The following is a 13,704-nucleotide window of genomic DNA, read 5'->3' as shown; positions in this document are numbered from 1 at the left end:
TATATATATATATATATATATTTGTATCAGGGATTGAACCCAGGGGTATTTTACCACTGAGCCATATCCCCAGCCTGTTTTTTGTTTTGAGACAGGAACTTGCTAAGCTGCTGAGGCTGGCTTTGAACTTGTGATCCTCCTGCCTCAGGCTCCCCAGTAATAGCATGAGTCACCTGCCCAGCCAGTCCTATTAAGTCTTTTACACAAAATATTATTATGTTAATAAAATGAACAGCTTGGGTTGGGGTTGTGACTCAGTGTTAGAGCACTTGCCTCACACATATGAGGCACTTGGTTTGATCCTCAGCACCACATAAAATCAAATAAATAAAATAAAGGTGCTACTATACTGTTTATAACCAGTATATTATTTTTATAATAAAATTTCTGAGAGAATGAAGGAATGGTAAACCACTAAGGAGAGTAGTTATTTGGGGATAGTAAATTTGTAATTTTAGTGATATTAGAAATACTCAATTTAATTTAGATTTTGGATTCACTAGTATTTCTTTTTATGCTTCATAACTTTTGTTACATACATTTTAATATGTCAAGTATTACATGATGCAAAACTTTTAAAGCAAAAAGGAAAACTTGGCTATCTACCTCTTGTTTTTCTAAGAGTCCCAAGTTTTTATCCCTCTTCCTTTTGAATAATACCTTTAAGATGGTCTTATTTTACTGTTGAGTGTCTGCAATATAAAAGCAATGCCTTCTTCCCTCTCCCTGAAAGGAGTGGAAGATGGCAGTTTCATTTATGAGAAGCCATGAAAAAGGAGTATGAAGCTGACTGAACTTTTATTGTGATTAGATTATGATTTGGGTGCTTAGGGAGATGATGCCTGGTGTAGGGAGGGCAGAAAGGAAAGAGAGGTAGAACAAACAGTCCAGGAGAAACCTGGAATAAATTCTCAGGTACAAGGAGGGATTCAGGGCAGGGTTTTGGATCACGATTTTCAGAAAAGGATATTTGTTTCTAGCTTGGTAAGAGCCAGAAGTCAACAATAAATTGAGAAGCTTGTAAACACAGTTTGTGATTGAGCATCATTGGGCAGATGCTATTCCTATAGCTAATATCAGCTTGTTTTGATGTATTGCCAGAATTTCTGTTTCAGGGAAAGGAACAGCTGTGTTCAGAATAAACACTGAATAAAAAGGTTTTCTGACAAGAAAGTAGAATGTATAGGAAGAGTTAACACTGTTGAAGCAAAAATTAATTCTTTTGACTGGTATATCATTAGGTTTTAGTCTACATTTACTCATATTTTCAGCTAATATTCTCAATGTTTGTTTACCTTGAGTTTATAGTCAATGGCAATGCCCCATGTATTGGTGAAGAGACCTGGGGCTTTGGAGAGGGACAGTTCTTGGATTTGGATCCTAGTAGTGTGGCATTGGGTGAATAATACTTTATGTCTCAGGGTTTTCTTCATATAAAAGGAGGGGGTAATGGTATTCTCTAAGCAAACTTAGTGAAGAAAGGAAACAGAATATGGACAGCTTATTTCCATGCTTATGTAAAACTGAATTCACAAAAGAAAACAGGGCCTTTCTTGATTGAAGGTGTATTTTTACTATGAACTTTTAATATACTAGGCTATGTTATAATTCTTGAAAGGGCCTGTTTGGGGACTCTGTACCTATTCAGATTACCAGATTATAGTGCTCTTTAAGTTCCTTTAGCCACATTAACAGCTTTTGGCTGCCCTTATATAACCTTTTGTCCTCTGTAGTAGTTAGTCCTTAGTATCTGTCTGCTACCCCATTTTTAATTTTTCTAGTTTTAGGTTCCTATAGGCTACAAAATCAGATTGTCAGATTTATCAAAAAATGAATCTAAAGGATAAATGGGTTTTGTGGAATCTGAAGGAGTTACTATGAATAAAATACACCAATTAGATTATTTTGGGTGATTTGGAGTCTTTTTTGTTTCGAACTTTTTCATGATTTGCAGAGTTTTTAAAAATTATTTTAGTCAATGTATACATAAGGTTTTATTATACAAGCAACTATTGATGGCAAAAGTTAAAAGTAGTGTTTGAAAAACTATATAAGGAAAGATGTGTTAACTCTCTAATCAGATGTTAAGGATATTTTTTATCCTGTTTTTTTAGAATTTGGATAATCCAAATTGAACTAAAACCATGTTAATAAAATTTCTTAAATTTTCTAGCTATGACTTCACACCTATGGATTCTTCTGCAGTTTATGTGTTAAGTAGTATGGCTCGTCAGCGTCGTGCATCTTTGTCTTGTGGAGGACCTGGTGGTCAAGACTTTGCAGGATCTGGATTCAGTAAAAACTGTGGCTCACCTGGATCATCACAGCTCTCTTCCAATTCTTTGTATGCTAAAGCTGTCAAAAACCACAGCTCAGGGACTGTGAGTGCCACTTCTCCTAATAAGTGCAAAAGACCAATGAATGCCTTCATGCTTTTTGCCAAAAAATACAGAGTTGAATATACTCAGATGTATCCAGGGAAAGATAACAGGTAAACATAGTAATAATTCTGATTATAATTATTAATATTTCAGAACACTTCACGGTAACTGGGATATTACGTAAATTTTATTTTTCAATAGCTTTATTTGAATTCTTCCTATTAGGTTGACCTTAAAGTAAGTTTAAGTGGAATATTTTGGGTCAGGTTTTACTTTACAATAAATGGACCGATAATACATTGGGCTCTTTCAGTGGCAAGGATCTACCTTTTAAAATAAGAATATCATTTACCTGGTAGATTGTATCTTTATCGAAGAAATCTAGCACTATCTTGTGTCATATTTCAAGGATTTTATAATTGAGTCTTAATATGGAATGTGCAACCATTGGCAATTTGTCTAAGCTGCCAGATTTGTCAAAAGACTGACTTTTGAGTCGTCTTTAGTAGAGCCCAGAAATAAAAATGAACTCAAATCTTGCCTACTGTTTCCTGTAGCTTCATCTGAGTCCTTTGTCACTCTCAAACCAATCATATTCTCTCTTATGTTAAAGCTCTCTTCTTCCAGTCTTCCTATTTCTCTAATGATCAAAACAGCCATTTCATTTACCTTTGGTACCATAAGTTAAGTGATTAATCACACAATTCAGTTGTAAATTCAGATTTGAGTATTTTGAGATCTTAAGTAGTATTTACATTTTAGAAGAAAAGCTTCTCATCCTATATGCATCTTTGCATTAATACACAGTTTCCCTTACAAAATATTACAAGTAACATGAATAGCTTTGGCTTAGCATCTGGTTATTTCTTCACAATCTGTAGGATAGAATTATTGAGTAAAGCATTCTAAGGGCCTTTTCAGTGCAGTTTTTGAACTCTTGGGTGTGTCATTTGTGTGACTTTGGACATTAAAGTTCTAGTCTTCCATTTCTTCATCAGTTTAAAAAAAAAGTGGGTTTAACTATAGTGCTTTTTAAAAATTCAGATTGGAAATCTTTTCTCTGGTGAGTAATATGTAATATTGAAATACACTTAAAATTTTAAAGACCTTGTAAGAATAACTTTTAACTTTATTGTTTTTTTAAGTAATTTTTTATCTGAGAAACCATCCATAGAGTGTTAGTAACAGGTGCAAGGCTGCATTCTTGTTGCACATATCTGGTACTAATTGTTAGTGTCCTTTGACATGTAGCTACTAGATTCTTGTGCCTATACCACATTAATCAGTCTTATCCCCTAACACCCCTGAGTATCAGCAGGGATGCTTTCTAAATTTATTTATAATTCTGGATAAATGAACTGTTTTGATTAAGAGCATAAATCTCATTTTTACTTATATATATATATATATTTTTTTTTTTTTCTTCTGTTTTTTAGGGGCTGTGTATCAGATTATTCCCTTTATTGCTCATAGATTTTTCTTTGCATTTTAGCATTGCTTCCATGTGATTTATTAATCATCATCTAACATCAAAGGATATCAGAGGTTATCTATCTTTAAATTGAAGGGGGAAAATCTCATATTTGTGAACTTATGGGCTAGGGATGTAGCTCAGTGATAGAGTGCTTGCCTAGCATGTTTGAGGTCTGCAGTCAATCTCGAGTATCATGCACACAGAAAAAAGGATTATTTTTCCCTTTCTCCAATAGAGAGATGTTCTAAGTCAGTGAATAAAGAGATTCTCATTTGGCAAACTGAGGGAGTGGACATGAAAATAGATAGTTCAGAGAGAGAGATAGTTTATTTTAAGTTGGTATAAACATCAACCTAGATGAAAAATTCACTACAAAACTGAATATTTAGACAGTGTGTTTATTTTATAATTATAAAGAAAGGGAATACAGGGGCTGGGGTTGTGGCTCAGTGGCAGAGCACTTGCCTCACACACGTGAGGCATTGGATTCGATCCTCAGCACCACATAAAAATAAGTAAATATAATAAAGACATTTTAAAAAAAGAGAGAATATAGATAATGACTATTATCTATGGTGTTTTAACTTAAGGAGTAAATTGTTTCCCAAGTATTACATAACCACCCCATTCAAAAACATCTCATATATTTTGTAAAATTGAGATAAGGGTGTGTATGTGAATAGTTTTTACTGGTTTAAGTGGCAAATAAATCAACTGTTACATGGTACCCATGTCCATTAAAACTATTAAAATTTTTTTTTAATAAAAGAAGATAGTGCAAGGTTTAACCACCTTGACATAGTTGACAAAAGACAAATATACTTACTATGTATTTCTTTGTGAGAATCCGTGGGTTACAATCTTCTAAAGCATAGATGGCAGTCTACCTTCCTTATCAGTATAAAATCACTGGTTTGTACTTGTGTAGTCATTCCAAGGTTTTCTGTCTTGTGTGAGTGTCATGGAATGGTTAGGCACTCTTAAAAAAGAAGAAGAGTTATGTCTGTGTGACCTGGGGTGAGACTATTTTAATAGGCTTGGTAGCAGAGTGACAAGTATGAATAGGAAAATAGTTACAAATTTCTATCACGATACATCCTATTAATTTGACTTCTTAACCTTTTGATTTTAATTCAGTTTAAATGATAAGAACATCATAAGATAAACATTAAGGCAAGCATAGTTAATCACTATGGTTGCATGGATAAAAAATGACATTGATCATAACTGATATGTTAGAAGTACAACCAGTTTTTAATACAAGTTGAATACTTTATACTGATACTGCATACTGTCTGCTTTTATGTCTTAAACATCTTTTAAAAGCTGGTATACCAGGATAGATCCAGTGGTAATTGATCCTTTTTAAAATACCTGATTTCTGGCCCTTTTAGATGTCTTTCTGCAATTGAGAATATTGGCATGATTCCAAGGAGGCTTTAAATGTCAAGATTATGATAAATGGACCATATGACTTGGGAGTTTGCTGGAAATGACTGACAGCCTTGACCTTTTCCCTTCTTTATGTTGGACAAGATTTTTATCTTTAACTATAATTCTGCCTCAAGTAGCAGCACTTGATGTGAATTTCGTGAAAAATTCTTGTCTTCAACATTGTGTAAATATTTATTTTACAGAGCCATAAGTGTGATCCTTGGTGACAGGTGGAAGAAAATGAAGAATGAAGAGAGAAGGATGTATACATTAGAAGCAAAGGCTTTGGCTGAAGAACAAAAACGTTTAAATCCTGATTGTTGGAAAAGGAAAAGAACCAATTCAGTACGTTTCAGCAAGTAGTTGTTTAAAATGATCTTGACTTATCCCCATAGTTGTGCTGCAGTGATGGAGCAGTTGTTACAACCTTTCAAGGTTGTATTGATGCTATTTCTTAGCATTTTTATACTTTATAATCTAATAATATTTTCATATCATATGAGGAAACACTTTCTGTGCATTCACTCCCTTAGTATGCAAATAGAAATCCGAAGCTAATTTATAATGAATGTTTGTCTTAAATGTTGAGTTGGAAAGATAGTTTTTATTTCTAGCTGGGTTGAAAGATGAGCATTATTAACCTATTAATACCACAGTAGAAATTTTGTCTAATTTTGGTGGCAGGTCTCACCAGCCTTTCTGTCCTCAATTGGTGAGAAACTAATGAGGATGCTGGTGTGGGTGTATGTTTACTGACATCCAGGGGTCACTTCTGCCATAGGCACAGAATTTTTAGATTAAAAACCTCAAAAGAAGATATAGGCCCAGAAATGGTGGTAAACAATTTTGTATCATGATAATGCTGTCTCAGATAGACTTGTTTCTTAGAACTTTTCTATTACTAGACTAGCATTTTTTATGTTTACTGTTTTTAGATCAATTACAAGAAAATGTCACACGATAGGGCAGATTGGGCTCTTCACTAAAAAAGGGAAGAGAGGTCAGTAGTTAACAGGAGGGCTGGTTAAAAGGACATTTTAAATTCATTCTATATATTTATGCCTATTTCTATAGTAACATGCAGGTCACATCTGCATAAAGTTTTAAAGTAATAGGTGAGAAGGTGGCTGAACTTGATTTTGGAAGTTAAACTTCATTAGTTTAGAATTTCATGTGGTAGGACTTGACCTGTATCTCTTTTATGTTTGCCCTAATCCATCTCATCTTTTATAAAAAGTATTAACAAAATTTAAAATGATCTTTGAGAAAGCAATCTTTTTTAAATAGTAAATTTATAAACATTATCTTACACATCTGAGCTTTCATATATAGAATTATTATGTATTGATTTTTAAACATTCACTGAGTTTAATTTTATTTCCACAGGGCTCACAACAACATTAAACCAGGATGCTTATGTTCTTAAGTCTATAGTTGCATAAACATTGACTCTTTGATGGAAAGACTTAAGAAGATCCAGGTCTCACCATTTGTCCCGAATTCGTGTGACCATAAGATACTGATAGCATTGAGTCTTGAAATGATTTAATAATATGAGTGAGGATTTGCTTTCTCCATTAGAGCATTAAGTATGCTAAAACTATCAACATTGTAAACCAAATTGCCTTATTTTCCTTCCAAACTTCATATATGTCTATCAGGTAATATAGGCTTGAAAATTGATATCCTGTGGTGCTAAAGTATAGTAGAAAGAGAGGAGAAGTGTATACTTGTTTTATTTTAAATCGTATCAAAGGGGAATTTAAAAATATGTAACTGCTGTCTATACATTGGCTCCTTACTGCTTATTAATCTGTATTGTAAACAAGATGAAATGAAGCAGAAGCTGGGGTTGGCCTTTCTGTGAGCACCCACCATGTGGCCCAGCATCTGTGCCAAACAGGCGCTCTTAGTCTGGCCAGTGCCAAGAGACTGTGTAACATGTGGAAGGTGGATGGTGTGGCTGTCCCAGCAAAAAATGCCACCTGCTGCAGTTACCACAGGCATGCTGAGTTCATGCAGCAGGTGGCAGCACTAATCCATTATTGCAGTGGAGACCTAGCCTGGGCCAAGGTAAAGTTAGTTAATAGCATTGGGATATAGTCACTGTAATGGTGCTATTAACAGTCCGACACCATTGTATTTTTAAACTTTGTGTTCTATATCTCCTCAGCCACGTATCTTAAATATATTTTGTCATCATATCTTTATGGTGGGGGCAGACTTTGCACTTATTGCAGTGCAACACTTGCACTTTACTTTTCCTCCAACTGTCTAAAATTAGAGCAAATACATTGGCAATACAGCTGCTTTTGCTCTGAGCTACAATCATGGCTTTTCATGTTACTTACCAAGTGGTGTTTCTGGTTAGGAATCACAACTGTAAAATTGATTTCAGTTCATTTACACTTCTTCATGGTGTTGCCCCTCAATTTTGCACACTATATTCTTGTATATTATTTCAAATAAAATGAAAAAAGTTTATCTCTGACTTCTGATTGATCTGGACTAAATTTTATATATGAATTGTCAAAATGATCAGGAGATGGAAAACAGACTTTATTAATTATGAGGGTATTGACGCATTTTTAAAATTAATGGGGCAAGAGCAATAGACAAATAAGGACTTTATAGAGACTCTGGTAGAAGAAAATTTATTTTTAACTTGTCATCTTTGTTACAAGGTTGAACCACCAATGTCTGCTTTTAATAAAATGACAAAGTATAAAGAAAACCTTGCTTTATTATAGTTTGACATTTAGAGAACATTTAGTGGTGTGGTATGTCTGAGCTTTGGGATGTGCCACTGGTTAACAAACTGCTGCACGTTACAATCTCTTTAGGGACATGCTTTTAGAAATATTGATGCCTAGTTTCCACCACTCCAAAATGTATCAACTAGGGTGAAACTTAGGCCTCATGATTTAAAAAATTTCTCTGATGATGTGAATATGCAGTCCTATTTGGGAACCACTGGCCTACACACTTAATGCAGAAGCAGGCAGGTTGGGGGAAGCAGAGTACCTAGTATTATCACTTGATCATATCCCTGTTTTTAAAGACTGTAACCATAGGGGAATGTGATGGAAAAGAAACTTCAGCTAGTTTATTACAAAAATCTGAAATCAGGAGGAAAAAAAGTTGGATTATTTCTGGAAAAATCAGGTCCATGAGGTTGTGCTGAAGATCCTAATTTGACATCTAAAGTCAAAATGTTAAAGAGAAATGGGACAAGATCATTTACAATCTTCAACAATATTGCATAGTAACTGCATATTTTGGGTTAGTGCAGTATGTAGATTAACGAAGGTTTCACATTATTATTGAGCAGACATAGCTTTCTGAAGCAGCTGAACCATTATGGGATACACTGGTGCAAATTCTTTGCCTTCTCTACTTCTCACTGATTGAACATAAGCTTCCAGGGCTCCCCTGAAACCAAATTGAAAACAGTATCATAACATTACCCACATTAAACAGTTTGGGGGGTAAATAGTATTTTTAAAAAGATAGAAATAAATCCATTTCTGGAACTGCTATACCACACAGGAAGTAACTCACAGCCTCAAACATTTAATGATAGTGTTACTATGATAACTACAAAGTAAAATGCAAAACTGCAAACTTTGTCAATCTGCATTTTATGTAGTGATCTAGTCATAGGCTCTCTGGCTTCTAAATATGTGTTGTTTCCCTTCCCCCTGCTTCCCTACTGAAGACACCTCTGAAGGCTACACATAGTTTGTGTGTATTCACAGAACGAAGGAGATGACACCTTGGAAAGACATGGTTAGGAGTGCTGGGGGTGGGGTCCTTTGGCATGTATGGTAACCACTAGTAGGTACATGATATTCACAATATTTTATGGACTACACACAATCCACAACTAGAAAGTTATAGGACTCTTTTTTTAAGTTACGTGATGAGAAGCAGTCTGAATTTAGTCAAGGGTACGTGGTTCCACGTAAATTCATGATGGTATTTTTTCATGAATTATATCAGGGTCAGCAAATGCCTGTAGGCAAAATGTCACTCTGTGCTCGTTCTGTCTATGGTTTAGGGCTGCTTTTACATCACCATGGCCAAGTTAATGGTTCAGGAAGAGATTATAGAGCCTCCAAAATCTAAAATGTGTCTGACCCTTTTTGGAAAACTTGCCATTCCCAGAACTACATCATCTGGTTAAGCGGAAGCTAAAAAGAATGGTTCTAAGATTGTTCATTTTGGCCTCTTAAGTGCAAGGTATACAAATCAATTTTTGTGACACTGTTTTCTTCAAAATTTCACACTTTGAGGTAGAACATTTCTATAAAGATGTTAATTCCATTATAGCTCACATATTCAGTCTCAAGTCCCATTTAATATATAACTCTTAACTGGTTTTTCTTTTTTTTTTTTCTCCCAAAACACTGAAATCATTCAATCTGCAGTGTCTTCTACCATCAATCACCTTCATACAGCAATAATTCTCATATCTCTTTCTTCCAGCCCTGACCACCCTCCTGATTTCTGTTTACTGTCTTTTGGACATCGTTAACACATCTGCTTCCAGGTATCCCTCAAACCTAACCCTAACCCTAACCTACCAAACACTTAGGGCAGTGTTCTGCCTGCCTTCCCTTGTTGTAACAGAGGACACCAGCATCTTAAGGTTTCTATCAGTTCTCTTTCACTCCTATAAATTCACCTCACATATTTACACATAGAGTCCTTGATCTTCACTTTGCTTATTTGAACCCCTGCTGTCTTGTGTCCTGAAGAATGCTGTCACCTCTTGGGTGGTCATCCTGGTGCTGGCTTTCCCCCTCCTGGACAGTCTTCCCTACATTACAACAAGAGCTCTCCTCCTGAAGCGTAATAACATTTGCTAAGCCTGAGACACTATAGCACAGTGCCCGACTCATATACAGCTGAGTGAGTACCAGCTTTTTCATAGACCTCCACCCAGCCCTTTTCCACGCAATTGCTGGCTTCCTGACAGTTTGATGTGGCCTAAAAAGACCTCACATCACTTGGTATTTTTCTTTTTTATTACCAAATAATGTGCAATGCAGCTAAACTGCACTTGTGATTATTAGTCTGAACCCTTATCCACCCAGAGAGAGACCAAGGGTATTTGTTCATACATTGCTGAAAATGAAATATTTCCCTATTAGGTTAGCAGCTGGGAAAGGGCCTGTTCATCTTTGACCATTAAGGATAATCTCTTAGGCCTTTGTGCATTATCCTTATCCTTGCAATGTCCTTCCTTGTTTTCATCATTGCAGAGCTCTTTTTCTCTTAAACTCAGCTTCAAATGCTCCCTTTTAGTAGAGTCTCTCCTAACTCCTAGAAGCACAAAAGAATGGAAATCATCTTAGAGTCACATAAATTTGTGGAAAGATCTGACTTCTGTATCAACAGCCTTGACTCTGCAGGACTCAGCATTTTGGGATTCCTGAAGGCTGGATCCATGCTCTGTTCAGGGCATGAGTCCTTTAAATCAATATGTGGAGGAATGGGCAGGCCTCTGAAACCAGCTGCTTGAATAAGATGTAATGTCATTACTTGGCTCACATGCTTAAGCCTGAGTCTCACTAATACATAATTCTTAACTGGTCATATACATGGAATTTAATGCTCTTAGAGCACAATGTTTTGTGAGATGCTTCAGTTCATGTCAAAGCCAACCATTAATGGAGCTATTTCTCTGAAAAAACCTGTTACTTTTAATACTTTGCTAGTTGCTATGCTGTTCTGGGCAACTGCCTCTATTCCACAAGTGAAGTCCTGAAGACTCATATATAATAGAGACACCCCCAAGGACTAAATTATCTTTGAGAAATGGTATATATGTGTACGTATATATCGATCTAAGAAATAAGTGTGTTGAAATTCATAGAAACTGCCAGAGTGAATGAATTATATCTATTCTGTTTAATACACAAAAATCAACTTGGCAGTTTCATTTGCATTTAAAAGAATAAGACATTATATAAATTACATAATATGTAAAATTCAGCAGCTCAGAAATTAGTTATTTTTTATTTTATATTCATCAAAAACACCATCAGAACTACAGGGAGAAAAACAGATGAAGCTGCCCTCCCACATAAAATCAGAGCAAGATTTTCAAGCACTTATTAAATTACTTCATTTGCTTCAGCAAAACATTAGCTTTCTTGGAAGTCAGGCCAAGAATTATGTAATAGTTTCAACTCTGGTTTGTAACCAAAATAAGATGATTACTGAAGTTATCCTTAATGGGAAAAAACAAAACACAAATTATTACTAGAGGAATGGCTTGTGAAACATGGCAACACTGCTCAATGTGACATACACAAACCCTGTAGAGGTTTTCATAGAAAATAAAGTTGATCTTTGTCAGGCATTAAACATTCAGTGTGATTAGTACTGACGTACATACATGATTTAAGGATATACCAAGTGTCTAAAAAGGCAGTTTAAACCCCAGGCTTTTTCCTTGGGTTCCAACTCAGGCACAGTTCCCAGAATTTGAATACAGTGACATAACAATACAAGAAGGGGAGACCAAACTTCACCGACCCTCAACAGGGATTTGGGAATTTTGCAAAAATACTTATTATGGCTCCTAGCCCATGATAAGAGGGTAAAGGGCAAGCAGTCCAATGCATGTGGTATCAAGCATTTTCTGATAACTGTATAGATAAAGTACCATTATGTTAATAAAGTCTGAACAATTCTGACCTCAGTGTTCTCAGAGAGGACTGGAGTAAGAAGGACTGCTGCTGCACTACCAATACTAAAAGTAAATGGAGGGCTGGGGTTGTAGCTCAGTGTTAGAGAGCTTGCCCAGCACATATGAGGCATGGGGTTTGATCCTCAGCACCACATAAAAATAAATAAAGGTATTCTGTCTATTTACAAGTAAAAAAAAAATTACAAAAAAGTAGATGGGTTTGAGGCCAGTTCTGATTCTGCAGATCCTGAGAAATGTTTTCATCAAAACCTCCTACTGCATCTTTACTAAAACACATTCTACACAGGCAAACTCACGGGTATGAGTGAGGCAGTCATCTCTGAACTGGGAGCACACACATCTGCAGCACCTGCCTGGTGGGTCTGAGTAGGTGCAATTCTGCCCCACTTACCCCACCTGGCCTCATGAGTCAGTGATTACTCTGACTTTAGAAATAACTTGACTATTATTCATTCAAAATTCAGAAAAACATTTGGTGTCAAAAGGAAACAAAGGCAGGAGAGTTCACTATTTGCCATTTATTCGGCAGCAGTACTTATACTCGTCTCATTTTGCCCTACTTTATGACAAGTAACAGATTATGCTAGGAGAAACAGAATAAATATACAACAAGGTTTACCCCAGAAGCTAAAATGAATGTGCTGACATTTAAAGGGCAATTGTCACCCTGGGTTTATCTACAGGGGAAAGAAATTCACCCAGTGATGCTTTGGTATGCAGGAATGAAATTAGTTTTGTGGTAATACATTAAAAAGCATATTGTCTGAAATAAAGGTCCTTTTCTTGCCAACAATCTAGGTTACAAGAGTGCAGTTTTTCTGAATCCCCCAGGGAAGGCTAAATTTTCTGCTCAGGGCAAGAAGGTTCTGGTATCAGTCAACTGTAGAAGCCTGGTTAGTCCTTATTTAAAAGGCATGACAGTATTTCTGAGCATGATTTTCAGTTGCTAAAAATAGGCTTAGCAACAGCATTGCTGATGAAATCACTCAGGAACATTTTTAAAGAGAAGCAAAAGAAAACAGATTTGTGATGTACCCACAGCAGGACAACTGTTGTAGATGAACTCATTCCAACTTGTTAAGAAGACAAAATGAGCCCTGCTCAATTCACTGAATTCTTTTCTATTATCAGGTGTGTTGCAGCTGAGTGAATCACTGGGACAAGGAAAAAATTCACAGAGACCCTGCAAATGCCTGAGTTAGGCTAGACCCAGACTCCCTCACACACCCAAAGCCTTTTCAGAGGGCAGTTGAAACAAGTCATGGGAACTTATGGGAAGCTCCTCTTGCAACCTTTCCCACTGCTCACAGCTGAGTTCAGAAGGGCAAGAAAGAAGGGCAGGGGTCTGGGCTAATCAACTTTGCTTACATAGTAGCCACAGTCCTGGACACCATATCCGAGGGCTCAGTGCCACTGTCGGAAGCTGATGAGCTGATGTTTCTGAATGATCACTTATAGCTTCCTTAGTGGAGTCTTTCACTTGGTAACTGGAATGTTTCGCTGTGGCAGTGGGTGATAGTCTGGGCTGCACAATGGACCTGTCTGATGAGCTCTTAAGAGATCCCGAGGCCCAGAGCAATCAGAAAGATGAAAGAAATCAAAGGGATATGTATAGGGAAAGAATAACTTAAATTAGCACTATTTGCTGACAATATGATTCTATACCTAGAAGACCCAAAAAACTCCACCAGAAA

The 13,704-nt window shown here is 36.2% G+C and overlaps 2 protein-coding genes across 8 annotated transcripts in view; one reads left to right on the top strand and one right to left on the bottom strand.

Moving 5' to 3' along the window:
• The window catches only part of Hbp1 (HMG-box transcription factor 1), a 29,865-nt gene extending 22,085 nt beyond the window's left edge, over positions 1-7,780 (top strand). For all 3 annotated transcript variants that reach the window (XM_015488340.2, XM_015488341.2, XM_015488342.2), the window contains 3 exons: positions 2,174-2,491; positions 5,493-5,634; positions 6,676-7,780. In XM_015488340.2, the coding sequence (XP_015343826.1) occupies positions 2,174-2,491; positions 5,493-5,634; positions 6,676-6,693 (478 nt within the window). In that variant the 3' untranslated portion in view covers positions 6,694-7,780. The remainder of the gene's footprint in view (positions 1-2,173; positions 2,492-5,492; positions 5,635-6,675) is intronic.
• The window catches only part of Cog5 (component of oligomeric golgi complex 5), a 360,858-nt gene that overhangs the window by 16,215 nt on the left and 330,939 nt on the right, over positions 1-13,704 (bottom strand). For 4 of the 5 annotated variants that reach the window (XM_015488339.2, XM_048786106.1, XM_048786108.1 and 1 more), the window contains one exon: positions 7,923-8,721. The exons of the other annotated variant lie outside the window; for it this stretch is intronic. In XM_015488339.2, coding sequence (XP_015343825.1) covers positions 8,610-8,721 — 112 coding nt within the window. In that variant the 3' untranslated portion in view covers positions 7,923-8,609. Of the gene's footprint in view, positions 1-7,922; positions 8,722-13,704 lie in introns of those variants that run through there. 5 annotated transcript variants of the gene reach the window in all.

Source organism: Marmota marmota, unplaced genomic scaffold (genome assembly GCF_001458135.2).
Source record: "Marmota marmota marmota unplaced genomic scaffold, marMar, whole genome shotgun sequence".
NCBI lineage: Eukaryota > Metazoa > Chordata > Mammalia > Rodentia > Sciuridae > Marmota > Marmota marmota.
This window is presented reverse-complemented; position numbering and strand designations above follow the sequence as displayed.